Source organism: Octopus sinensis, linkage group LG26, assembly GCF_006345805.1.
Source record: "Octopus sinensis linkage group LG26, ASM634580v1, whole genome shotgun sequence".
In the NCBI taxonomy this organism is placed as follows: Eukaryota; Metazoa; Mollusca; class Cephalopoda; order Octopoda; family Octopodidae; genus Octopus; species Octopus sinensis.
In genome coordinates this window covers 353,508-381,065 of record NC_043022.1, presented here as the reverse complement: position 1 = coordinate 381,065, position 27,558 = coordinate 353,508, and the positions used below count along the sequence as shown (strand labels likewise).

General features: G+C 40.3%; 1 protein-coding gene across 5 annotated transcripts in view; it reads left to right on the top strand.

Annotated features, from left to right (window-relative positions):
* Positions 1-27,558, top strand: part of LOC115224804 (golgin subfamily A member 3-like) — an 88,958-nt gene that overhangs the window by 49,607 nt on the left and 11,793 nt on the right. For 3 of the 5 annotated variants that reach the window (XR_005003946.1, XR_005003945.1, XR_005003947.1), the window contains 13 exons: positions 994-1,228; positions 6,293-6,447; positions 8,099-9,043; positions 11,064-12,098; positions 12,586-13,500; positions 13,957-14,191; positions 16,632-16,846; positions 17,538-17,816; positions 19,767-19,883; positions 20,561-20,686; positions 22,242-22,510; positions 22,683-22,796; positions 26,386-27,041. Coding sequence is in view for 1 of the 5 variants with exons in the window: in XM_036513697.1 (XP_036369590.1) it covers positions 994-1,228; positions 6,293-6,447; positions 8,099-9,043; positions 11,064-12,098; positions 12,586-13,500; positions 13,957-14,191; positions 16,632-16,846; positions 17,538-17,816; positions 19,767-19,883; positions 20,561-20,686; positions 22,242-22,510; positions 22,683-22,796; positions 26,386-26,500 (4,755 nt within the window). In the remaining 4 variants the exon portion in view is untranslated. The remainder of the gene's footprint in view (positions 1-993; positions 1,229-6,292; positions 6,448-8,098; positions 9,044-11,063; positions 12,099-12,585; positions 13,501-13,956; positions 14,192-16,631; positions 16,847-17,537; positions 17,817-19,766; positions 19,884-20,560; positions 20,687-22,241; positions 22,511-22,682; positions 22,797-26,385; positions 27,042-27,558) is intronic. The other 2 variants (XR_005003948.1, XM_036513697.1) reach the window with 2 other exon arrangements.

Sequence of the window (27,558 nt, the reverse complement as noted above, 5' to 3'; positions counted from 1 at the left end):
GATGTTGTAGAAGAGACTTGTCTAGGGTAGACTTTGTATGTGGCAGATGTACTGGAATAGTTAGTTGTTAGTATAGATGCAAACTAAACTTTTTAAGTAATTGGAAGGCTTGAGAGTAGTTGATAACTTTTGTTACCATGGTAACATAATTAGCAGAGCAGGATGTACCAGAATTATAATAACCAGTGTATGAATGGAGTTGGGAAAGTCCTGGAAGATATTATATTTGTTGGTAAGAAAGGGCTTCTCTCTAAGATTGAAGAGCAGATTGTAAGATGCTTAGGTATAAAGTATGATGATGCCTGATGGTAAAAAAAAAAGACCCTGAATGCAGAGGATTTGTGAAGATTAGAAAGAAATGCTCTACTGGATGTGTCCTGTTAGTTGCATGGATAATGCATGAGCAATGAACTAGAAATGAGCCAGAAAGAAAAAGAACCGGATGGAAAACTAAGCAGAGACAATACAGAGTTGAGAAGACTATTTTAGTCTTGCAGAGAACATGACAACATCTCTGGTGCTGATGCCATAATAGAATCTACTCTTTGTAAAAGGATTGGTATTATCCTTCCATACATTAGTTATCTTTATCCAGTGCTCCACTCTTAAAGAAGGAACTCCTCTCAGGACTCCCTTCACAGCTGTCTGTCTCTGGCCAGTCATGGCCATGTACACCCCCAGGTAGTGGGTACAGTCATTTTGTCTTTGGTTGACCTCTGTCACCTTGATTGTCCGCCTATTGTCCCTCTGTCAGTATTTATTCATCTTAGAAAAGAAAAATTTTGAAAAATATGATGGAGTGGTCTTTGTTGGAATGACCTTAATCATAGATCCATTTGTTCAGGGCTGACCCTGGATGAAACACAAGACCTTAATAATTAATAGGTTCATAACAATATATCGGTTGCATAAATCTCATCTGTCTTGAAAGGTCTTGCATTTGTGATGGGTGCTGCCCCCTCCTCCTCATTTTTGTTTTTGCTGTTGTTGTAGGTATCAGCCATCACCAAAACTGTGAATTCTCAGCTGCGTAGCCGTGACAACAGACCAAAGTTTACAATCCCAAAAAGGAAGATGGCTACAACGGAAGTGTCTCCTTCAACACTGGCACATGTACCACAGCCAGCGACCACCACTGCACAACGAACAACCAATACAGCTCCATTTGAAAATAGCAATGCATTTGAGACGGTTGCAGAAGCCCTCCACTTGCAGTGGTCAGTCATTGGTGAGTGTTTCATGCCAGCCCCTCTCTCTGTGGCTGGTTGTTTGCAGGGTTTCAGGAAAACATTGATCAGACTAGGGGGGGGGGATATATTACATTGCTTGCAAACAGGTAAGGGTTGGCAACAGGAAGAGCCTCATCACCATCATCACTTTTATCATCATGGCTGTTAAAAAGTTCTGCTTTAGGGAATCAAATCCTCTCTGACCCATAGAAGAATGGAACAGTAGAGTTTAAAACAATGATGATATGCAAAAACACACGTGCACACACACACACACACACGTGTATACATACACATGCACACACGTATATATCTCTATAGCAAGACACTTGTACTTGTCCCTCTATCATACTTTAGCCTTCAGTGCTTGGCATAAAGCCACTTCCTCTTCACTCACATATGATGACAATGAACATGCACACACACACACACACACACACACAACACACCCTCATTTGTGTGTCTATGTGTGTGTTTGTGTGTGACATTTTAAAACCCTTATCAATCTTAGTCTCCCCAACATCCTGGGACCACCTCTAGTTTTACCATATAAAACCCCTCTGTTTTAAAGTGTTTGTTTCTAATTCAAAACCTGCCAACATGATGTTGCTTACAAACATTTCCTTGAAGAGTTATTCTCCCATTGTGTACATGAGTAGGTACATATCATCATTCTCATCACATCTACATTTCAAAGTTGGCATGGGTTAGCTGGGGGCATTTTCAGGCTGTATTTTATTACAGCTGATGCAAAGATATCATCATTATCGTTGTTGTTTAACATCCACTTTCCAAGCTAGCATAGGTTGGATGGTTTGACTGAGAACTGGCAAACTGGGAGGCTGCACCAGGCTCCAATCTGATTTGGCAAGATTTCTATAGCTGAATGTGGCGACCTGGCAGCACTGTTAAACATGCCGGGCAAAATGCTTAGCGGTGTTTCATCTATCTTTACATTCTGAGTTCAAATTCTGCCAAGGTCGACTTTGCCTTTCATCCTTTCAGGGTTGATAAATTACGTACCAGTTATGCACTGGTGTTGATCTGTTCGACTGACCCCTCCCCCAAAATTTCAGGGCTTGTGCTTATAGTAGAAATGTTTCTACAGCTGAATGCCCTTCCTAACGCCAACCAACTCAAGAGTGGAAGTGGGTGCTTTTTATATGCCAGTCAGTTGGCACTGGCATCAGCCACACTTGAATGGTGCTTTTTACATGCCAGTCAGTTGGCACTGGCATCAGCCACACTTGAATGGTGCTTTTTCCATGCCAGTCAGTTGGCACTGGCATCAGCCACACTTGAATGGTGCTTTTTACATGCCAGTCAGTTGGCACTGGCATCAGCCACACTTGAATGGTGCTTTTTACATGCCAGTCAGTTGGCACTGGCATCAGCCACACTTGAATGGTGCTTTTTACATGCCAGTCAGTTGGCACTGGCATCAGCCACACTTGAATGGTGCTTTTTACGTGCCAGTCAGTTGGCACTGGCATCAGCCACACTTGAATGGTGCTTTTTACGTGCCAGTCAGTTGGCACTGGCATCAGCCACACTTGAATGGTGCTTTTTACGTGCCAGTCAGTTGGCACTGGCATCAGCCACACTTGAATGGTGCTTTTTACATGCCAGTCAGTTGGCACTGGCATCAGCCACACTTGAATGGTGCTTTTTACGTGCCAGTCAGTTGGCACTGGCATCAGCCACTCTTGAATGGTGCTTTTTCCATGCCAGTCAGTTGGCACTGGCATCAGCCACACTTGAATGGTGCTTTTTCCATGCCAGTCAGTTGGCACTGGCATCAGCCACACTTGAATGGTGCTTTTTCCATGCCAGTCAGTTGGCACTGGCATCAGCCACACTTGAATGGTGCTTTTTCCGTGCCAGTCAGTTGGCACTGGCATCAGCCACACTTGAATGGTGCTTTTTACATGCCAGTCAGTTGGCACTGGCATCAGCCACACTTGAATGGTGCTTTTTCCGTGCCAGTCAGTTGGCACTGGCATCAGCCACACTTGAATGGTGCTTTTTACGTGCCAGTCAGTTGGCACTGGCATCAGCCACACCTGAATGGTGCTTTTTACGTGCCAGTCAGTTGGCACTGGCATCAGCCACACTTGAATGGTGCTTTTTCCATGCCAGTCAGTTGGCACTGGCATCAGCCACACTTGAATGGTGCTTTTTCCATGCCAGTCAGTTGGCACTGGCATCAGCCACACTTGAATGGTGCTTTTTACATGCCAGTCAGTTGGCACTGGCATCAGCCACACTTGAATGGTGCTTTTTCCATGCCAGTCAGTTGGCACTGGCATCAGCCACACTTGAATGGTGCTTTTTCCATGCCAGTCAGTTGGCACTGGCATCAGCCACACTTGAATGGTGCTTTTTCCATGCCAGTCAGTTGGCACTGGCATCAGCCACACTTGAATGGTGCTTTTTCCATGCCAGTCAGTTGGCACTGGCATCAGCCACACTTGAATGGTGCTTTTTCCATGCCAGTCAGTTGGCACTGGCATCAGCCACACTTGAATGGTGCTTTTTCCATGCAGTCAGTTGGCACTGGCATCAGCCACACTTGAATGGTGCTTTTTCCATGCCAGTCAGTTGGCACTGGCATCAGCCACACTTGAATGGTGCTTTTTACATGCCAGTCAGTTGGCACTGGCATCAGCCACACTTGAATGGTGCTTTTTCCATGCCAGTCAGTTGGCACTGGCATCAGCCACACTTGAATGGTGCTTTTTACATGCCAGTCAGTTGGCACTGGCATCAGCCACACTTGAATGGTGCTTTTTACATGCCAGTCAGTTGGCACTGGCATCAGCCACACTTGAATGGTGCTTTTTACGTGCCAGTCAGTTGGCACTGGCATCAGCCACACTTGAATGGTGCTTTTTACGTGCCAGTCAGTTGGCACTGGCATCAGCCACACTTGAATGGTGCTTTTTACATGCCAGTCAGTTGGCACTGGCATCAGCCACACTTGAATGGTGCTTTTTACGTGCCAGTCAGTTGGCACTGGCATCAGCCACACTTGAATGGTGCTTTTTCCATGCCAGTCAGTTGGCACTGGCATCAGCCACACTTGAATGGTGCTTTTTCCATGCCAGTCAGTTGGCACTGGCATCAGCCACACTTGAATGGTGCTTTTTCCATGCCAGTCAGTTGGCACTGGCATCAGCCACACTTGAATGGTGCTTTTTCCGTGCCAGTCAGTTGGCACTGGCATCAGCCACACTTGAATGGTGCTTTTTACATGCCAGTCAGTTGGCACTGGCATCAGCCACACTTGAATGGTGCTTTTTACGTGCCAGTCAGTTGGCACTGGCATCAGCCACACTTGAATGGTGCTTTTTCCATGCCAGTCAGTTGGCACTGGCATCAGCCACACTTGAATGGTGCTTTTTACGTGCCAGTCAGTTGGCACTGGCATCAGCCACACCTGAATGGTGCTTTTTACGTGCCAGTCAGTTGGCACTGGCATCAGCCACACTTGAATGGTGCTTTTTCCATGCCAGTCAGTTGGCACTGGCATCAGCCACACCTGAATGGTGCTTTTTACGTGCCAGTCAGTTGGCACTGGCATCAGTCACACTTGAATGGTGCTTTTTCCGTGCCAGTCAGTTGGCACTGGCATCAGCCACACTTGAATGGTGCTTTTTACGTGCCAGTCAGTTGGCACTGGCATCAGTCACACTTGAATGGTGCTTTTTCCATGCCAGTCAGTTGGCACTGGCATCAGCCACACTTGAATGGTGCTTTTTCCATGCCAGTCAGTTGGCACTGGCATCAGCCACACTTGAATGGTGCTTTTTCCGTGCCAGTCAGTTGGCACTGGCATCAGCCACACTTGAATGGTGCTTTTTACGTGCCAGTCAGTTGGCACTGGCATCATCCACACCTGAATGGTGCTTTTTACATGCCAGTCAGTTGGCACTGGCATCAGCCACACTTGAATGGTGCTTTTTCCATGCCAGTCAGTTGGCACAGGCATCAGCCACACTTGAATGGTGCTTTTTCCATGCCAGTCAGTTGGCACTGGCATCAGCCACACTTGAATGGTGCTTTTTCCATGCCAGTCAGTTGGCACTGGCATCAGCCACACTTGAATGGTGCTTTTTCCGTGCCAGTCAGTTGGCACTGGCATCAGCCACACTTGAATGGTGCTTTTTCCATGCCAGTCAGTTGGCACAGGCATCAGCCACACTTGAATGGTGCTTTTTCCATGCCAGTCAGTTGGCACAGGCATCAGCCACACTTGAATGGTGCTTTTTACATGCCAGTCAGTTGGCACTGGCATCAGCCACACTTGAATGGTGCTTTTTCCATGCCAGTCAGTTGGCACAGGCATCAGCCACACTTGAATGGTGCTTTTTCCATGCCAGTCAGTTGGCACTGGCATCAGCCACACTTGAATGGTGCTTTTTATATGCCCCCAGCACGGATGTCAGTCAGGCGACACAGGGATCATTATTCTAAAAACCAGTTTATATTTTAAGAAGTAACTCCCTACTTTATCATTGTCCTCTTAGGGAGATGAGTAAACCCCTGATGAAGTTTCACACAAAAACCAGTCAGTTTCATCCTCATCTGAAACTGGCCCCAAAGACCCTTATTTCCCAGTGACATTAATATACATATTTCAAAAGCATCTACTGCCAGGCACTTGTTTCTATCCCTCTCATCTCCTGGCATAAATGCACCTCCCTAAATACTACAACCCTGCTCAATTAAGGCATCTTGTCTTGCAAGTTACTTGGTAACCTCACTTGTGTTAGTGTCACATAAAACGCTCCCAATACACTCTGTGAAGTGGTTGGCATGAGGAAGGGCTGTTGTAGAAACCATACCAAATCAGATATCGGGGCTTAATGAAGTCCTTTAACTGTCGAACTGTCCAACCCATGCTAGCATGGAAAGCAGACACTAAATGATGATGATGATGATATATAATTCCATTTATTTATTCAAATACTGTTAACCATTTAGACCAAGATTCTATTGTCACTATCAACTTTCTAACAGTATTTTTATTGAACCTATCTGTTGTCTTCTTTTGCTTTCAGGTGATAAGAATGTGACCCCTGCTTCCCCTGAAGTAGTTGCTCAGATTGTGGCTGAAGCAGAGAAGAGGTTGAAGGCCAGCAATATACAACCAGCGCCCTTGAGTGAAAGTTTCTCCTCAAAGACAAATTCAGAAACATCCTCTGACATACCTCAGGTATATTTTTACATTTTGTTTTATAGATACACTTGTAGCTGTGTGGTTAAGGAGTTTGCTTCTCGACCCCATGGCTTTGGGTTCAATCCTACTGTGTAGCACTTTATGTAGGTTACTTTTTATTATAGCCCCAAGCCAACCAATGACTGGTGAGTCACTCTGTTAGAGTGTGTGTGTGTGTTGTGTGTGTGTTTTTTTTGCTTGTCACAGTTTCAACAAAACAGTGGTTGTGCTTACATTCCTGGTTGACTTTACAACCTATTCACTCTGTGCTTTTAATAATGTCTTGACTAAAGAAAGCCCAGGTTCAGTCCCACTGCATAGCACCTTGGGCAAGGGTTTTCTACAATAGTTTTGGGCAGACCAAAGCTTTGTGAGTGAATTTGGTAGATGGTAACTGAAAGAAGCCTCTTGTGTGTGTCTGTATTTGTCTCCCATCACCAGTTGACAACCAGTGTTGGTGTGTTTACATCCTTGTAGCTTAGCAGTTTGGCAAAAGTGACCAATAGAATACGTACCAAGCTTAAAAAAAAGCAGGTATTGGTGTTGATTCATTTGACTAAGAATTCTTCTGAGTGGTGCTCCAGCATGGTCGCTGTCTAATAACTGAAACAAGTAAAAGATAAAAGATATTTGAAAAATAGATGAGGGTGACGGGAATCGCACCCAGCTGTAAAATCCTGTCCCAAATTTTGTATATTTTGTGGTTAATGTCCAGCTTCAATGTCTGTCGGCCCTCTACAAAGAAAACAAGGATAATGTATTCTTAGAAATGCTTATGTCTGAATAAACGATGCAATGCTTATTGGTTGGAACATCTCTGATCTTTGGCTGGCTCAGTCTGAAATGACCTGGTGTTAAACAACTACACTGCACTATGTGTAGGTGAGGGCATTGTTGTTAGGGTTTAGCCCCAGGCCAGCCTTCATTGAACAAAACTATGACCAAAAGTGCTCCAACCTTAACCAACCCTTTTATTTTGTGTCTCTTGGATTTACTTTTGGCCAGTTATTGTTTTTAAGACATTTAAGTGTGAATCAATGTAATTTAGCTGCTATTTCTAAACACTCAGGCAACTATATAGAGCAGCAGTTCTCAACTGCAGCTCTCAGGGCCACATGTGGCCCTCAAGCCTATTTTCAGTGGCCTTTGGAAGTCTTCCTTCTATAGATATAATAAATTTTTCTTTATTTGGCTTGTGTTCTACATTTTTTGGTGTGGCCCCTAGAAAGGATCCAAATTTTGGATCTGGTTTGGATAGTAAAAGGGTTGAGAACCAGTGATATAGAGACTTCTTCATTAGATCAGATGTAATTCCAGATGGTTGGAGTTCTGCAGAGGGCAGGAGGACTGGAAAAAATTCTTCAGTCTGGAGTCTTGGAGATGAGACGCAATGAAAATGAAGGAAGGAGGGGAGAGTGAGGAGTGTGTGTGTGTAGGTGAGAGAGAGAGATAGTGTGTGTCTATGGTGTTGATGGTGGGAGTGTGGTGTATGCAGTAAACTAGTTCAATGTGGTGGCCACTAAAAGAACCATTACTAAAATCATTTGGCAGTAGAAACTGTTGGAAGCAATTAAGACACAAATATTTAAACTAAATTCATTTGTGTGAGGAATTCCAAGTTGTTAATTTTTAAATTCTTTAATTTCAGAATCTTATTCCTGGTCTCAACAGTGATAGCCAAAGTCTGAAAATGTCTTTTGAGAGAACGCCACGTTTGGATTCTTTATACTCTAATGATTCTCATTCGTTGATGTCTTCAGGAGAAAGCACTGAAATATTGCCAACAGACGTTTCAAAGACTAACAAAGATTTGGCCAGAGTTATTCCATCAACCGAAGGCAAAATTATAATTCCTGCAACAAATATCACTTTAACAACAGAGAAAACCTCTTGGTTCAATTCAGGACCAAAACTCGTATCTGACACCGAAACATCCCCCAGGGACAGGGAACAGGTAAAACCAAAATCCAAGAAAAAGGGAAAACCTAAGAACAAATCTGCTTCCAAAGATTTTACAGAAGAAAACGATGGTTTGTCTCCCTCCGCATCAACAACATCTTCAGTTGTCTCATCGTCCATGGAACAAATCTCCAGAGAACTCAGTCAAGAGAATGGTCTAAGCGAAGGAGACAAAACTGATGAAGTTGCTTCTGTAAAAAGTTCCTCAGTTCAGTTCTCTGATTGTGATGAGGATTACAATTATGAAGACGACAGCACAGCTGAAGCTTTTCTCAAGTCACTGCCGCCTGTCAAAGCCATTGAGCTGGAAAGTTTCCTGAAAAGATTCCATAATGGACGGCACTCTCCACCAGTGAGAGAACGTTCTTTCACACCAAGCGACTCTGGCAGAGACACTGCAAGGTTTTCTCCTCTGCTGGATTCGGTGACCGGTGCTAGCCATGACCAAAAGTATTCTTTCCAAAACACTGACATTTCTGATCGCCTTGGTTCCGTCCCTGGCAGTGTGGAGTTACCTGAGAAAGATGTCAGTCCTTTACCATCTAAATTACCCACAAAACCTAAAATCGTTCTTCCTGACCCTGGACCTCTTTTCAAGAATGCAATGAAACCATTTACAGAGAGAAAATCCAAGGTAGAATCACTTTTTCTGTTTTTTTTTTTATCCATTCTTCCATACATAGTAATTGGTTGATTGATGATAATGATGATGATGCTCATCATCATCATCATCATCATCATCGTTGTCTTAACATTTGCTTTTCCATGTTGACATTGGTTGAACAGCCTCGTGATGTAGCTTATTCTCTCTCCTCTGCATCTAACCAATGAACACACATACACACACACATGCACATATATTATGTAACATATGTAGTAGATAGTGGAGGTGCATGGCTTAGTGGTTAGGGTGTGGGACTCGTGATCATAAGATTGTGGTTTCGATTCCTGGACCAGGCGACACATTGTGTTCTTGAGCAAAACACTTCATTTCATGTTGCTCCACTCCACTCAGCTGGCAAAAATGAGTAACCCTGTGATGGATCACCGTCCTGTCCAGGTGGGGAATTTTATATAACATGGCAACCGAGAAACTGGCCCTTGTGAATGAGTAGGACTCAAAAAGGTAACCTTTTTTCTTCTTATGTAGTAGATATATAAACAGGAGGGTAAATTTAACCATTCCTTTGTTGATTGAAAGATGAACAACTTTAATCAATTTGAGCCTTATTGGACTCTCATCAGAGGTGTCTGCATTATTTTGGCCAATTCCAGAGAAATAAGCAGCCAAGCTCTCCTTCTCTTTCTCATTATCATAATTTAACATCCGTTTTCCATACCGGTACCAGCTGAATGGTTTGACAAGAGCTGGCAAGCTGGAGGCTGCACCAGACTCCAGTCGTCTGTTTTGGCATAGTTTTTACAGCTTTATGCCCTTCCTAATGCCAACCCTTTTACAAGGTGGACTGGGTGCTTTTTACATGGTGCCATGCAAAGTATGATAAATTTGAGATGCAATTTACACCATTTGTTCCCTATGCATGTTTCACATTATGGCTTTTTGCATCCTCTGCATTGGCTGTTCAGGTGTTCATAGTGCGATTGGATGCAGATCCACTACAATTCTTCAGGGGGAACACTCTATTACATTATGTTGACACAAATCCAGTGTCAACATATTATGTGTCAACATGTGTGTATGTTTGTGTGTGTGTATATATATATATATATATATATATACACACAAAATTTAGAGGAATGACCTCTCAAGTGGACACCCTATATGCTAAACATAGATGTCAAATTGCCATTACCATGAAGAATGTGTTCTGAAGAAAAAAATCTCAGCAAAATGCCAAAATGTAAAAAATGTATATATATATATATATAGTGTGCCATCATGTCTCCAGGGCCCTGTATTCTCAGGTTTGACGTTTGACCTTACTGTTCTCTGTTATGATCCTTCATGTGGCATCAGTAGCTACTACATGGCCAAATATACGACACCCATGCTTACCACCATTAGATGTATACTTTAACTTGCAAATTAACAATAACTAATTTGCATCTGCAAATTATTAATTAATAATTCTAGTTGATTAGTTTTATTTAATGTCTTTTTGTAAGGCTGTACATAAAGTGTGATTTGAAGGAAGATTTGGTTGCTGCCATTTCTATCAGACCAAGTATTACTCATTAACTGAAAGACCTGGTATTATTTTGAGCAGATTTAGGGTGGTAAGCTGGCAGAGTCATTAGCTTGCCTGACAAAATGCTTACAAGTACTATTTCCACCCCTTTAATGTCCATAGTTTAAATTCTGCTACAGTTGACTTTGCTTTTCATATTTTGATCTTGTTGAGGTCAATAAAATAAGCAGCAGTTGAACACTGTAGTCAGTGTAATTGACTGACCCCCCTCCCCAAAATTTCAGACCTTCTCCTTTTATTAGGAAGAATTATTTTAGACAGATTTGACGTCCCTTTTCTCTGTATCAGTGTAGCTTTGTGTTGACCAAATACGTCACCTAAGATTTATTATATATAAACATATTTCATCTCATTTTTGTTGTTATCTGTTGAATGATGTTGAAGAGGTTCACTATGACCCTCAGTGTTTTATCTTTCTCCATCCTTTTCTCTCTCTCTCTTCAGGCCTATGTCGAGGTATCTTCTCCAGCAACAGGGAAACTGGAAGAAATGAACCTAAATACTGTTCTGAAGGAGAAGGCAAAGCTGGAGGGTCAGTTGGAAGTGTTGAGTGCAGAGGCAGAAATTGCATTACAAGAACGTGCGGAGTTGCAGGCTCAAGTTGCCTCTCTGGACCAGAAACTGCAATTGTTGAATAACTCAGAGTCTGACGTGAAGCAGAATGCACTGAAAGCTGACATCAGGAGCTTGAAAGAGAACCGTGTCTACTTGGAACAATGTTTAGAAGACACTCAGAAACTGCTGGAAGAAAAGATTGATGCTGCTAAACATCATGAAGAGGAATTGAAGCTGACCCAAGAACTTCAGGACAAGCAAAACATCCATGTACGAGAATTGTCAGACGGTCTTAATGCCCGTGACGTGACCATTCAAGCATTAAAAAATAAAGTTGCAGAACTTTATGTTGAGGTGCAGACTGCACTTCAGAAAAAAATGCTGTCCGACACTGATGCACGGAATGCAAAAAGTGACCTTTCAGCCATTACCAGCACAAAGCAGTGGTACCATGAACAACTCCAGATGGCCAACAAGGTTCGTTCAGAACTGCAAAAGGAGTTAACGGCACTGCATGCACGAGTCTCATCTCAGGGAATAATCAGCGAACGCTTGAAAGCAGATACTGCACGCCTGCACCAGTTGTTGTCTGAGACGCGGCAGAAGGCAGTGTTAGAAAAAGAGACACTCGCTCGACAATTGGAGAACATCCAGGCAGACATGCTGGAGAGAGAAACAGCTTTCCAGGAGATCCAGAGGGAGCGGCATCTCATTGAAGAGACATTTGATTCGAAAATTTTGAGTGTCGAGGAAGAGAAGTCAAAGATAGCCACCCTGTTGCAGACCACAGTTGACCTTGAGGCTCAGCTTGAGAAATCACAAAACAACGTGAAGAAAAAGCAGATTCAAATATTTTCTTTAGAAACTGAGCAGGCAAGTCTGATGAAAAATCTGATGGTTACTGAAGGAAAACTTACTGAAAAGGTAGGATACTTAGATTTTTTTTAATTTGCTTCTTTTTCTTTTAATTATTATTACTTTTTTAAAATTTCATTATCTCCTAGCCATATGGGTTGGAAAGTTTTACAAATTCACATAAATTTGTTGTCTAATCTGGGAGCGTATTTGTGCTGTAGTAAAATTGTAGTCTAGCAGTAACGATTCCTAATTTGGATCCAGTAAGTCATGAGGTATTTATCCAGAAGTAGGATACCTGACTACTTAATTTACATATACCCACGAATGCACATCTGGACATACATAGAAACAGAAATGAGTGCACATACTCTCTCTCACACACACACACACACACACACTGAATCATACTCCCATACTCAAACACACAGAGTAACACACATACATATATAAAATGACACATTATACATTTTCAAGCATAATTTTCTTTGACAGTAATCATTATAATTACCAGTTTATTATTATTATTATTTTTATCTCTTTTTCGTTTCGCCAGGATAAAATCACTGAGGAATTACAGCAGAAACTCATTGATGTTGAATCTTCTTTGAATGCTTTCCAAACCGAAGCCAGTCGGAAGAACCAGGAAGTGTTGAAGTTGAAAGAAGAGAAGGCTGCGGTGGAAATATCTTTGGTAGCAGCTTCTGAAGAAAAGAAAATTTTTGATTCTTCCTTGGAAACACTTCGTGGTGACTTGAGTAAAGTAGAGAAAAGCTTTTGGCAGATGAAGCAGGAGCTGAATAATCGTGTTGCCGAACTTGAACAAGTGAAGGAGGACAGAGATAGGGTCAAGTTGGAATTGGAAGAATCTCAGAAAACACTCTCTAATTTGCCTGAGAAAGAACTTCAGGAAGACAAAGAGAATCTGGCTGAACATTCTCAGAAGATTGAGAAGAAGAACGAGGCCCTTGCCAAGGACTTAAACGATCTTCGAGTGCAGTTTACGGAATTGAATGACCGGTATTTACATGAAGTTCACGAAAAGGAAGCTGTACAGAACCTTCTAGAAAATGTCCAGAAGAATCTTGATCTTGTAAATGTAGAATTAGAAAAGGAGAAAGAGAGACCATCAAGTGAAGAGCAAAGTCTAGAAAATTCCGAGAAACTTCTGCAGCTTGAAACTGAAAATAAAAACCTGAAAGCAGAGATGAAATCCGTTGAAAAGAAACGGCAAAACACCTTGACCAAAGAGAAGGCTCGGTCAGCAAGACTTGGCACCGATTTAAATGCTGTGCAGAATGAATTGATGCAAAGACAAAAGGCTTATGACAGCAACACTGAACTCCTCAGCAGTAAACTCCGTGAGATGGTTTCCAGCAAAGAAGCACTTCAGAACGAACACGATATGCTTAAACGGAAGTTTGAATTTGGTATGTTGGAGCAACAAGATCACATGAAGGTAGAATTACAGGTAAGATAACGACTATTTCATACTTCTTCTGTGATTTAAAAAAGATCTATTCTGTCTGTCTTTTTAATCTTTCCTCCATGATCATATAGAGTTAGTTTACCTTCGAAATGTGGAGTAGACGAAACAGGGACAACTGAAGAAGGGGAATATTCCTTGTGTTGTATGTCTTGTTTCTCTGTTTTTCTGTTGTTTGAAAAAAAGTTTGTTTCCATGTTTTTGCTTTTATGTTTTCGTTTCTCATTGTGTTCAACGTTTTTTTGGTGTCCTGTACCCATATATGCATGTATATATACATATAGATGTAGGTATGTATATATATGTATGTATATATGCATATGTTTATATATTATTTATGTTATATATATATATATATTATTTATGTTATATATATATATGTATATGTGTATATATGTATGTATATGAATGAATTTCTAACATAAGACTTCTCAATTTCAGACTCTTGCTGGAGAATTAGAATTGGTAACCAACCAGAAACACCAAGCTGAAAGTCAATTAACAGAACTGGAAATAGCAACCAAACAACAGATTGACCAATATGTAGCACAGGTTGTGGCCATGGGGGAGCAACTACAGCAGTTGGTCAATGAGAAAGAAGAAGTGGAGCGGGAAGCCAGTTCCAAAGATTATCAATTCCAGCTGGAACTTGAAAAAGAACGAGGTCGCCTTACAGGTCAGGAGCCCTGGGGTACAATTTATCCCTAAAATTTCTGTACTTTTATAACTAGTTTTAGTCATCCCATGATCAACCAGACTGTCAGATGTTGTTATACATCGCTGGTCACAATGTGCTTTGCATCATTTTTAGAATTTGAATGATGCCACCCTATTTGTCTAGTGAGCAAGCCAATATTTGCCCTGATTGGAAGACTATTCCCTCACAGTATGACCCAATTACAGCGGAATTGTGTTTTGCTCAAAAACAAAATGTACCTTTTGTTCCGGAAATTGAACCCATGATCAAGTGATTGTGAGTGCAACACCCTAACCACCAGGCCATGTGCCTTCACCGCTTTAGTCATAACCTTCTATAATAATTCTTTTCACTTCTGTTAGGATTTCTTTCACGTCTATGATGCTTTATAAGAGTAGCATTTAAACTGGCTTCAGTACATTATTGGTACTTTATTTTTATCAACCCCAGGAAGATGAAAAGCAAAGTTGGATATTGGTAAGATTTGAACCCAGAACGTAGTGCTGTTAACTCAGTACAACAAGGCATTTTGTTCAGTGCTCTAATGATTTGTCACACTACTATTTCACTGTTTTGCCTCACAACTCTCATCATCATCATCATCATCATGAGGAACATCATTGTGTTTCTTACTAGTGTCTTTGGGATGAACATTAGATGCAGGTGTGGCTGTGCGGTTAAGAAGGAATCTTCCCAACTACATAGTTCCAGGTTCAACCTCACTGCGTAACACCTTTGGCAAGTGTCTCCTATATCCCTAGACTGGTCAAAGCCTTGTCAGTGGATTTGATAGACGGAAACTGAAAGAAGCCTATTATTTTCACATTTGTGTGTGTGTTTGTGTGTTTGTCTCTCGTTTAATGCTGTATGATACTTGCCAAAAGATAAAAGATAGGATAAAGATCCCTGTCAAGCCTTATGAACTCATGGGGTTAGTTTCCTGGTTTCTGCGGCGTATATAATCCCCCCCCCCCGCATCTGATAGGACACCAATCTGTCACAGGATTACTCATTTTTACCAGCTGAGTGGACTGGAGCAATGTGAAATGCTGCGTTTTTACTCAAGAACAGAATGTGTTGCTTGGTCCAGGAATTGAAACCACAATCTTATGCTCATGAGTCAAATTCCCTAACCATTAAGTCATGTTAATACAGAAGAGTAGATGTAATGTGGATGTGTGTTTGTATGTATCAGTGTAAATGTGTCCCAGTAGCTCATATTGTAGGTGTGGGGATGTGTCTACAAGGGAAATAACTGTACAAAGGGACATAATGTAGCTGCTCGGTATAAAGGAATTGATGAGAGGAGGCACCAAGCACCAGTCTTCTAGGTTTGGGGATTATTATAGTTGTGAAGCCTTTGAAGCAGTGGTTCTCAACTGGTGGGATCCATATAAGATTTTCGCTATATTTCTACAATAATATGAAAGACTAAAGATTTTGGCTATGTGGGGGTGAGTGACAAATGAATGACAAATGAATCTGGGTGACACGAGACAAGACCAACTAACCAACTCAGAGAAGCAGGGACCATTGTGATAGAGGTGAAAGAGAGCAGATGGCACATCTATGTATTAGGTTAGTCATGGGCAAACTGAGGTCCATGGGACTTTCTGAAAAGCATCCCTAACAAAAAATTAGCTCAAACTCCTTTAGTAGTGTGGCCCACTTGAGAATGGGCAATGTCTCATGTGACCCACTTTTCATAAAAGGCTGTTCGTGCCTGTATTAGAGCATGGAGTGTGTTGGTGAGTGACTTCATCGCAATCAGAGACAATAGTAGCCCAATCTCAAATGTGGGAGCAACGTTCCAATGAGGGTGTCACCTCAGCTTTGTAAGGGGTTAGTAGATGTTGGGCTGGTGTAGGGATCCAAAGTTTTTCTAACTTTTGAAGATGAAGACTAATTATCGTGATAATATTATTTTTTTTCTCCTTATTTTTAAGGCAGAGAGTGTGCTTCGTAAAATGCTTGGTGTCATATCACCCATCTTTACATTCTGAGTTCAAATTCCACCGAGGTCAACTTTTTCTTTCATCTTTTTGAGGTTGATAAGACAAGTACCAATTAAGGCCTGTGTAATTGATTAGTACCCTTCAAAAGAATCTTAGGCCTTGTTTCTATATTAGAAAGGATTATTTTTATTATTTTTATTACTAAGGCAGCAAACTGGCAGAATCGTAGGCCCTCCAGTCAAAATGCTTTGTGGCATTTCATCCATCTTTGTTCTGAGTTCAAAATATTTTACTTTTCATCCTTTCAGGGTTGATCTTAGGAGTACCAGCTGTGCACTGGGGTCAATGTAATTGACTTGACCCCTCCTCCCCGAAATTGCTGGCCTTGTGCCAAAATTTGAAACTTATATTGTTTTTGTTTTTACTTTTCTTTATCATATATTTTTTTCTTTTTACCTCTGAAGGCTTACAACAAAGCAATACAACTCTGAAGAACCATGTTGCTGAGTTAGAAGAAGCTCTGGCTCGCCGTGAGTCGTCACTGGTCGAACTGCAGACCCAGTTCAGTGAAACCCTGAAGAACCAAGATTGTAATGATTCTGATTTCAGCAACAGGTTACAGGAACTCGAACAGATGTTGGCTCATGAAAAGGGTAACCAGAGGGAGCTCAGGAAACAGGTCAGTCTTTTGTTTTTATTATGAGGGCACATGGCCTTGTGGTTAGGGTGTTACATGAGTTTGTGGGCTCTAATGCTGGACTGAGTGGTTCAGTGTGTACTTGAGCAAAACATTCAGTTTCATTGATGATGATGATGATGCTCTACGATCACTTTGACACCTGAAGTGTGGCACACCTTGCACACCTGTATAGACCATGTTGATTTGATGGAGGGAGTGATCACTAGATACAAATCATTTGTGCAGGTTTAGCTAGAATTGTCTTTCTTGGAATCAAAAAGCTGCTATAGAATTCAATTTTTCTTATAGCTTCCCTGATTCTTATCCCTTTTTAATACCAATTCGATTTACCTGCTTTATCTTACCTCCAACCAACTTGCAAACCCCCAGCCCAAACACATTAATATAAATCATAAACAGTATCACTCAGTCTGCTGTGATGAATCTTCAAACAAATACACAAAACATCTAAGGATAAATTTTTTCCCTTCTGAAGAGATTATGCTCAGAAATATGAATTTAATATTTAACTAACTTCACTGTCTATAACTGAAACAGCTGTAAGGTATAATGATCGATTTGTTGCTGATAATAAACTCTTATTAACTTCAAAATCTCCATTTTCTTCTTCTTCATTTATATATCTATATATGGATGTAGCTATTGAAATATATCTGTTTCTTCATTGCAGATTGGTGTGAAGATTAAAGAAAACAAAAACTTGAAGCGGCAACAGAAAGCTCTGGCAACTGAACAGGAGCAATTACAGGGGAGCCTTGAGCAGAAAGCATCGCAATGTGATGCAACTGCAGATGAACTGCAGCGAAAGAAGGAAGAGCTGTCTCAGGTGCAGTCTAGTCTTCAGAATGTGCAGCATGTTAACCAAACACTGAATGCTCAAATTGAGCGCTTGCAACGGAACCTCTCCGACAATCAGGACCGCAATCCAGTCATACTGGAGCAACTAGAGGTAAGGGCTTCTCTTGTTTGCTTGTTTTTTTCTGTTTTTACCCAGGAGGTGTGAGATGTCATTTATTTACTTATATTTCTTATGTTGTTGTTTAGCCCCAGGTCAGTCCTAGACAAGCCACATGTATGATCAAAGGTATTCTAAACATGACCATCATGTCCTTCTTTTGAATATGGAATGGCTAGGATCACATTGTTCAATGTGATCCTCCATTTCCAAGACACTAGGGGAGGAAGTTGATCATATATAAGTAGTTCCCTTGTTGACGCATATTTTTAAAAAATTTATCATGTTAGATATCCGAGCACCAGCAGAATGTTCCGCTGCTGTAGTATTGCAAGGTATTTGAAGCAGTTGAGTCATTTAGAAGGTTACTGCATTGGAAAACCAGCAAACCCGGTGTTAGAATTGGAGGAGGAAATGGTGGTGGTGGTGGCGTCGGGAGTGGTTTGGGTTGTAGTGGTGGTGGCAGTGGCAACGTAGTATATTTCAAACAGTTGTTATTTCAAGGTTTGTCAACACTGGTCCTGTAGACATATGATCAAAAGTATTTCCAGTTGTGACCATTCCAATTTGTTTTTATACCAAGAACTAATACAGATTCCTATGTATCCTGTTTTGATGCAGGGATATGATTTGGCTTTGGCTTCTATTTCTAGCAGGTTTAGTGACCAAGTAAAGCAGTTACAAACAGCCTTTTTTCAAGAAGCTGGCTGCATGGGACATGGCTTTTCAAGCAGGCCACACAACTAAACAAAATATTCCCTTGCTTCTACCATTCACAGAAGCCCTGAAAAGGATCACAAAGGCAGTCCCTCCCTCCAGTCATGGGAGCACTAAAATTGTTAACTGGCATCACCCTTCTTCCCTTCACTCACTGAGCGGCCCTAAGATGGGTCACAGACACTGCCCTTCCTCTCTCCTGTCACTGAGGCCCTAAATAGGAGAGTAGGTGTTGTCCTTCCCTCCTGTCAGTGAGTAATTTTTCCTTAGGCATGTCATTCAGAAAGTCCTGTGAGCTGCAGTTCACCAATGACTCTCGTTGAGCCTCCCTCGTTGCCTTGACTTTGGAGTTGTTCTGGCTGGTGTAGACGATGTTTTGCTTTCATTTATTAGGTTCTCTTCCAAACTGCAATCAATACGACAAACCAGGGTGGCTGATGGTGATCAGGACATCTTTTCTAAAAAATATTGGTCTTGCAAAATTTGGATGCTGTATTGCTTAACCCTTTAGTATTTAAACCGGCCATATCCGGCCAAAATATTTAATCTGTTTTATGTTCAAACTGACCAGATCCAGGCTCTCACACCTACCCTACAATGTTATTCTACATTAAGTAATTACACCATCAAGATCTTGAAGATATAGGATAATGCATGATCAATTCAGATCAATAAGCATTATGTTTGATTGAATAATCAGAACATTAAAGGGTTAAACAGCCCAACTTTCTGCCATGTTGACTGAGAAAAGAGCCACATGGGTTTACAATTGTTGTTTGTCACCATCTCATTATTTAACATCTGTTTTCCATGCTGGCATGGGTTGGATGGTTTGACAGGAGCTGGCAAACCAGAGGGCTACACAAAGCCCCAGTCATCTGTTTTGGCATGATGCCCTTCCTAAAGCCAACCTCTTTATAGAGTGTACTGGGCTTTGGCACAGTTCCTCTATTTTGTGGCATGGCATGGATGCATTTTTACATGGCTTTAGCACAGTTCCTCTATTATGTGGCATGGCACGGATGCTCTTCATGTGGTACTGGCACGGATGCTCTTCATGTGGTACTGGCACGGATGCTCTTCATGTGGTACTGGCACGGATGCTCTTCATGTGGCACTGGCACGGATGCTCTTCATGTGGTACTGGCACTGGTGCTCTTTGCAATGATGATGATGATGCTTGTTTTTCTCTGACCTCAGTTTGTTTTATTTGTTTTATATTTGCAGAGTTTACAATGGAAGCTTCAACAGAAGAACTCTGAAATTGAGTCTGTTCGTCACCAATTGACTCTGTCTGAAGAACGACATGACCTGGAACAGGAGAATCTGAAAAAGACTCTACAGGTATTCTCTCCAACTGTCCTTGTGTTTAGTTTGGATAAATAACCTATAGATATGATACCTAGCATCACTATATCCCTGTTTCACTCATTCTCTCTCCCACTTGTTTTCCAACCCCTGCTCCCTTTTTTCTCTTTCTTTTCCTATATATATATATAAAGACAGACAAATATAAAAGATATATATATATATATATATTTGTTTTTATTTTCAGATACTATAAAAACAATTTTACTTTGATCTGATGTGTTACTCTTTACTTTTGTTGAGCACAAATTTATTCTTCTTAAACAAGAATATTGTTGACAGTGACTTTGAAGTTTTAGCTAGTTAAGCCAGCCCAGCAATGGTTTAACTGGCTGAAACTTTGAAGTAACTCTCATTAATATTATCTTTTCTCCCTTCATTCACTGAGGCCCTAAAAAGGGTCACAAACACTGCCCTTCCTCTCTCCTGTCACTGAGGCCCTAAATAGGAGTGTTGGTGTTCCCCTTCTTTGCTTCCATCACTGAGACCCTGAAAAGGATCATAAGCACTTTTCCTCATCCCTACACTCACTAAGCCCCTAAATCAGGAAGAACAGCAACCATGACTCTGTAAAGGGTCACAGTTGTTGCTCCTCTGAGTAAGACTATAAAATAAATAAAAACAAAAAAAATCTGTTTTCTTGTAATTCTTAGAACAACCAGCAAGAACTGGAGGCCCTCCGTGGTGAACTGAAAGCCTCACGCCAAGAAAAGTTGAACCAACAGGCCAAAGTGGCTGAATTAAGGAGTGCCCTTAAGACCTCAATCCATCAACATAAGGTCAGAAAACTTTTTTTCTGCTGTTTGTTTTGATTTTTGTTGTTCTGTATGTTTATTTTTATTGTTTGTTGCTATTTTTCTTTTTATTTTAATTTTGGTCATATGTGTGTGTGTGTGTGTGTGTTGGTGGTTAAGGTGTTCAGCTCGTGGTCATGAGGTTGTGATTTCAATTCCTGAAGCAGGCGATGCTTTGTGTTCTTGAGCAAAACACTTCATTTCATGTTGCCCCAGTCCACTCAGCTGCTAAAAAAGAGTAATCCTGCAATGGACAGTCATCCTGTCCAGGAACGAATATATGTCTGCACCAGAGAAATCAGGAAACCGGCCCTATACTCCTTACAGAGTAATGTGGACTAACCATACCTGTGTGTATACCTGTGTGTCTGTCTGCAGGTGTATGTGTGTATGTATCTGCTTGCATGTGTGTGTATCTGTTTGAAAGTGTCAGCATCTTTGTGTTTTTGTGTATGAGAGTTAACTGCCATATCCATGGAAACCACTGAGCCCCCTCCCCCCCACATACCTTTTCAGCTAGTTGTCTGATGTCCATGTTGACCCCACCCCCATTCCACCTTTACTGTCTGTTCTGTACAGTGGTTGTGCTGCTTGTTGCTTAGTCCCTGGTCACTCCATCTTTCCACAGGAATATCTTGGACTCAGTTCATAATGTGCCAAACCTACAGATGCCACCAATCAAAGACTTTCATACCAAAGTCTGAAGATTCATTATTTTTCTTGGGATAGCTACAGCAGTGGTTTCTCATTGCTTTCCCTCATTTAACCTGCTAGTTTCCAGCTCTCTCAAGTTTATTCTTGAAGCACAGGTCCTTATTTAACCCTTAGATGAGGGTTACTAGTTCCTTAGACATCAGGGCATCTTCACCCTCTGGTAGACCTGCCTGATACATGACAGAGGCTAGTCCTCCGCCAACTCGTGTATGTCTTAGCCAAAAATCCATCTTCTGCAAACTGGCTTTTTACCGGGGCTTTTGACAAGTTCTACTGCTCTCGAGCAGAGCCTACCTGGGAATAGTGGTAATTAAGGGTTATCTCTATGCTCCCTAAAATTCTGAAATCCTTGGTTAGAGCCTCATTGCTGGATGTGGTTTAAGGTCTTGTCCAGGACAAAGTCTGTGACTACTTTAGGCAAGGAGTCCTTTCCTTATTTTCATACAGAGTGTAATTTGAAGATTTGATTTCTATCTTGTGACTGAATTTGCCTCACAAAACTGTATGGAAGCTTGTTGACTATATGTGTGCATATATGTGTACGTGTTTGGCCCCACCACTTGACAACTGGTGTTGGTTTGTTTATGTCCCCATAACTTAATCGCTCAACCAAAAGACATCAATAGAATAAGTACTAGAATTTGAAGACAAATAAGTATTGGTGTCAGTTTGAGTAGAATTTTCAAAGAGATGCTCCAACATGGCCACAGTCCAATGACTGGATAAATATCTTGGAGAAATAATTACTTTGTTAGATTGATGAATCTATTTCTGTTTTTTTACTTTTAAATTCATATTTTGTCTTCTTTTCTCTGATTGCAACCAGATCTCCAAAAAGGTTTCATCCAAATTAAAAGGCTCCCCCAAGAGGACCTTAGTTAACAGTGAAAACCTGACGGCAGAAGAAGCCAGCATTGAACCTGAATCAATGCAGCCTGTAACCGAAGGAGCTTGCTCTCCGAACTGTCGAGACGTCGGGACACAAATGGATGAAGATAGCAAGGAGACCCTATTGGCGCCGGTCGGTGAACCATTTGACATCGAAGCCTTGGAACAGCTATTGCAGGACACAACAGTCCAAGCTCTGGAAAGCAAGTAAGTAACTTATGGTTACAGTGTGTATGTGATGTGACTGTACTAGTGTTGTCTGTGTGACTGAGTCATGTGATAGCGTATAAGCTACATGTTGTAATGTAAGTGAAAGAGACTGTAATTGAAAATACCTACGTCTACCATTACTACTCCATGAATATGTTATCTCTTACAGACCATTGGATGACTTGCAGTCCTGCCTGAGTAGTCTTCGAGCTCAAATCTCCGGACTAGAGAAGCAGATCGATGATCATTCAGCAGCTATTCAGAATTCTGGTGAAACCTGGAGGTCAGTCTATTTGTAGTTCTGTCATATTTCTCAGCTTTTATAGAACTTGGAAGCAGAATGTTATTACGTAGATTATAAATACCTGATACTTCTACATATTATGTATGGTGCCAGCAAGAGAAAGAATTACCTTGGCTTCATGGAAGCTAATGAGGCCCAACAAGATTGAAATAGTGATGTATTGATTGTCAAGTTCATTTGTTCTGTTGAGAGAATTTTATAGTTTTACATATGTTTTGTGCATTGAGACTGAAATATGCCTTATCTAACACAACAAATTCATTTGCTGTATTGTGTATTATAAATAATTTTTTGGTTTGCCCATACTGCTAAATCTACACCCCCAGATGAGCAATTCAGTCTTAGAGCTGTTACTGGGATAGCCTAGAGTATGGGATATTCCAGAAACAGTTTTAACACTTTGAATTTTTTTTCCAATAATAATAATATTGTATATGACTTGAGATGTTTGCTCTGTCTTAACATTTGTTGTCCTCTTAAACAATTATATATCTGCTATATCGGAAATCTGCACTGGCTCCATAACTACCATCTCGGCATTAACCTTGGAGCCCTAGTAATCCGTTACAGCACTTACCTAGTGTACCTAGTCGTTTAGATCACCTGTGAACTAAAACCCCCATATTTTGTGCATATATATATATATATATATATATACACACACACACTCATGTTTAATATTGACTGCTGGAAGAAAAATTAGTCAACACCATAATAGAGGTTTGATAATATTTATATTTTTGGCCAGTCAGTCTTTTGCTTCTTTGAGTTACATATCTGGATGCAGAGGTTCTTCAGGTAAGTTATAGCTATATTCTTTGATGTTCTCTCAGTCCTAACTTGCCTGTAGTCCCTGTGTACCCACAAAGCACCCATGCTGGTGCCACATATAAAGTACCTGAGCTGGTTCCACGTAAAGAGCATCCAGTACATTCTATAAAGCGGTTGATATCAGGAAGAGCGTCCAGCCGTAGAAACCATGCCACAACAAACAATTCCAGCCTGGTGCAGCTCTCTCACTTGCCAGTGTCTCTCCAACAATTCAACTCATGCCAACATGGAAAACGGATGTTAAATGAGGATCATCATGACTCTGGTATCTTATACTCTTTCTTCCAGGAGTCAACATCTAACATATATACGTATATACTGGGTCATCCCATAAATAATGCACTTTTTCTATCCTTCTTTCTATTTTTCAAAATTAAGATAAACAGAGTTATTTTTTAATCTAAAACATACCCTCCTTCATTTTCCACAATGCTCTTCCATCTATCTAGTAGACTTGCAAGGCTTCTCTTCCAAAACTCACTGGTCCATCATGAAAAATACTCCTCATACTGTTCTGATCTTGTCTGCAGAATTCATATTTTCTCCATCCAAATGATTTTGAAGACTGCGGAATAACTGATGGAGCAATTCCTGGCAAATATGGTGGGTGGGACATTGTTTCCCATTCAAACTGCTCCATCCTTTGGGATGTCATCCTCACTGTATGTAGCCAAGCATTATCTTGATGGAAGGAAAACCTTTTGTCTTGAAACCAAAGATAGTTGTTTTCAGATGCCATGAATGGTAAATGACCAAATCTAAGCTTCTCTGCGAGTTCCTTAACAGTCATGATGGGATTTTGTTTCTCCAGGGTTTGTAGGACATCCTCGTCGAGCTCTACAGATCTTCCAAGATGAGACTCATCCTCTAGGCTGTAGTTTCCGGCTCAGAATTTCTGGAACCACCCTTGATACAGGCTTATGCTTATTGTCCGATCCCCATATACTGCATTGATATTCCTCTCACTTTCCATTCCATTGTTGCCTTTATTGAACTCATAAAGCAAAATATGCCAAATATGCTCCTTTGTTACTTCCATTATAGCTTTGAAAAATATAACTGTTAAAATTGAACTGCACTCTTCAAAATTTGCACTAAGAATAAGGACAAAGTAAAATTACTACCTGCTTTTATAGCAAGTTGATGCAGGTAGTTTATCCCATCCCCCTCCGACTTTTAGTTCAAGCTATTGAAAAAACCGCATTATTTATGGGATGACCCTCTATATACATATATTTATATATATACATTTAAATATTTGTTGTGCAAGATTTTTTATGTGAAGTCGTGTGTTGAAACAGATATTGTTATATTTTGGAATGGTCATTTTGCCAGTTTAGCCAATAAAAACACACGCACTATATATTTGGTGTTATTTTGCTTCAGTGATATTTATTTTTTACATTAATCTTAATCTTATTTCGGCCAAAGTTCTTTCGTCACACTCCTGTGACCGCATCAGTGGTCCTTTGTTTTCTTCTTTCTTATTTGTGTCTCTCCTTACTAACCGTCAGCCATTTTGTAGTACAAAATGGCTGACGGTTAGTAAGGAGAGACACAAGTAAGTGAGAAGAAAACAAAGGACCACTGATGCGGTCACAGGAGTGTGACGAAAGAACTCTGGCCGAAATATGATTAAGATTAATGTAAAAAATAAATAACACTGAAGCAAAATAACACCAAATATATAGTGCGTGTGTTTTTATTGGCTAAACTGGCAAAATGACCATTCCGAAATATAACAATATATATATATATATATACATATATTTATATATACATATATTTATATATACATATATTTTATATACATATATTTATATATACATATATATATATATTATATATATATATAACAATTGCAGCGTGGAAGGTGTTTATAAGCCATTTAAGAAACACACAAAAGCCGTTCGATTCACTTCAACATTTAAGTTTAATTTGTCAAAATATTTTCGTCGCTAAAATCTGCGACCTGTTCACTGACAAAAATCCGTGCTGCATCTGAGAAAGTAACAGTTAGTTCGTTATATATATGTACGTATGTATGTGTGTATGTATGTACATACATACATACACACATGTATACCTACATACACACATACATACGTACATATATATGACGAACTAACTGTTACTTTCTCAGATGCAGCACGGACTTTGTCAGTGAACAGGTCGCGGATTTTAGCGACGAAAATATTTTGACAAATTAAACTTAAATGTTGAAGTGAATCGAACGGCTTTTGTGTATTTCTTAAATGGCTTATAAACACCTTCCACACTGCAATTGTTTTCGTTCCAGCACACGATCTCAGATCAAATTACTTGCTATGCGAGTACATCTCCGTAATATATATATATATAGGCATTATTAAATCTCAGAATGAGATTGAAACAGTAATCGCTCGATAATGTAAAGTATAGAAGCCATCATAACATGGCTAACCACATAGGGGAGGGGGTGTTACTGTAGCTTTATAGCCCCAGGAGATCGTCGTCTCTAGCTGGCTTTAGACACCATTTCAGTGCGCTTGAAGTATTTGCAAAGGGAGGCCATCCCTTCCTCGCGAGGAAGGGATGGCCTCCCTTTGCAAATATATATATATATATCTATATATATATATAATATATATCTAAAAATGTTACGTATTTTTCGTACTGACTTTATTAAATTTGTTTTCTGCAGTGTTGTGTAACAGGGTTCTTTTCAAGATCTCTTTTCCTTTTCTCCTATTTACAGGGATGTCGAAACACAAGTTGTTGAACTCCAACAAGTGGTGCAAACCGTAACCAACACAACGTCCTGCCCGACGCTAACCACTACCGTGGCAGACACTTCAGAAGCAACCTATTGAACGCAGAGCGTGCAGCCAGTTATTATTATTACTATCATCGTCATTATTGCATTATGTGGTGCACCAGTTCCTGCTGGGTCTAACTGGATCTCTGTAGCACCCTCGTTTACTTATCTTTCAATTATTGCTTTATTTTGGCAACAATTCTGAAATCAAGAACACAAGATCCTTCATTTATTACAGTTGGAGGAAAACAAAGGAAAGAAAAGTATTATTATTATTAACAATATACATACATGTGTGTATATACATATATATATATGTATGTATTGCTTTGTTGTTCTGGATGTGTCCAGTGGGATGTAGGGTTTGGTCTTCGTTAAAACTTTTTATCGTTATGTTTTGGTTAATTAGTTCCTTCTGCTATCTCCTGTAGTATTCTGCATGTCTTTACAGAATCTTTCTTGGCTGCGTGTGTATGATTTTGTGTATATATGTAAGTGTATATATATATTAAATATGTGTGTATCTTTGTAAACCAATACATGTATATGTGTGTGCATATCTGAATATATATGTATATATTTATGTATATATGTGTGTCTGTGTATATATATCTGTTGAATACCAACTTATACATTCTTTTACAAATTGGCTTATATATATATATATATATATATATATATATATATATATATAATATATATATATATGTGTCATAAATGACAGAAATATTTTGATGAACTTTTATTTGACAATAAGAAAAAGCCTAATTGTTTGATAACTTTATACACTCCTTATTCTTTCCTATTCTTTCCTTATTCTTTCCTTATTCTTTCCTTATTCTTTCCTTATTCTTTCTCATTCTTTCCTCATTCTTTCCTCATTCTTTCCTCATTCTTTCCTCATTCTTTCCTCATTCTTTCCTCTTCTTTCCTCATTCTTCCTCATTCTTTCCTCATTCTTTCCTCATTCTTTCCTCATTCTTTCCTCATTCTTTCCTTATTCCTCCTTATTCTTTCCTCATTCTTTCCTCATTCTTTCCTCATTCTTTCCTCATTCTTTCCTCATTCTTTCCTCATTCTTTCCTCATTCTTTCCTCATTCTTTCCTCATTCT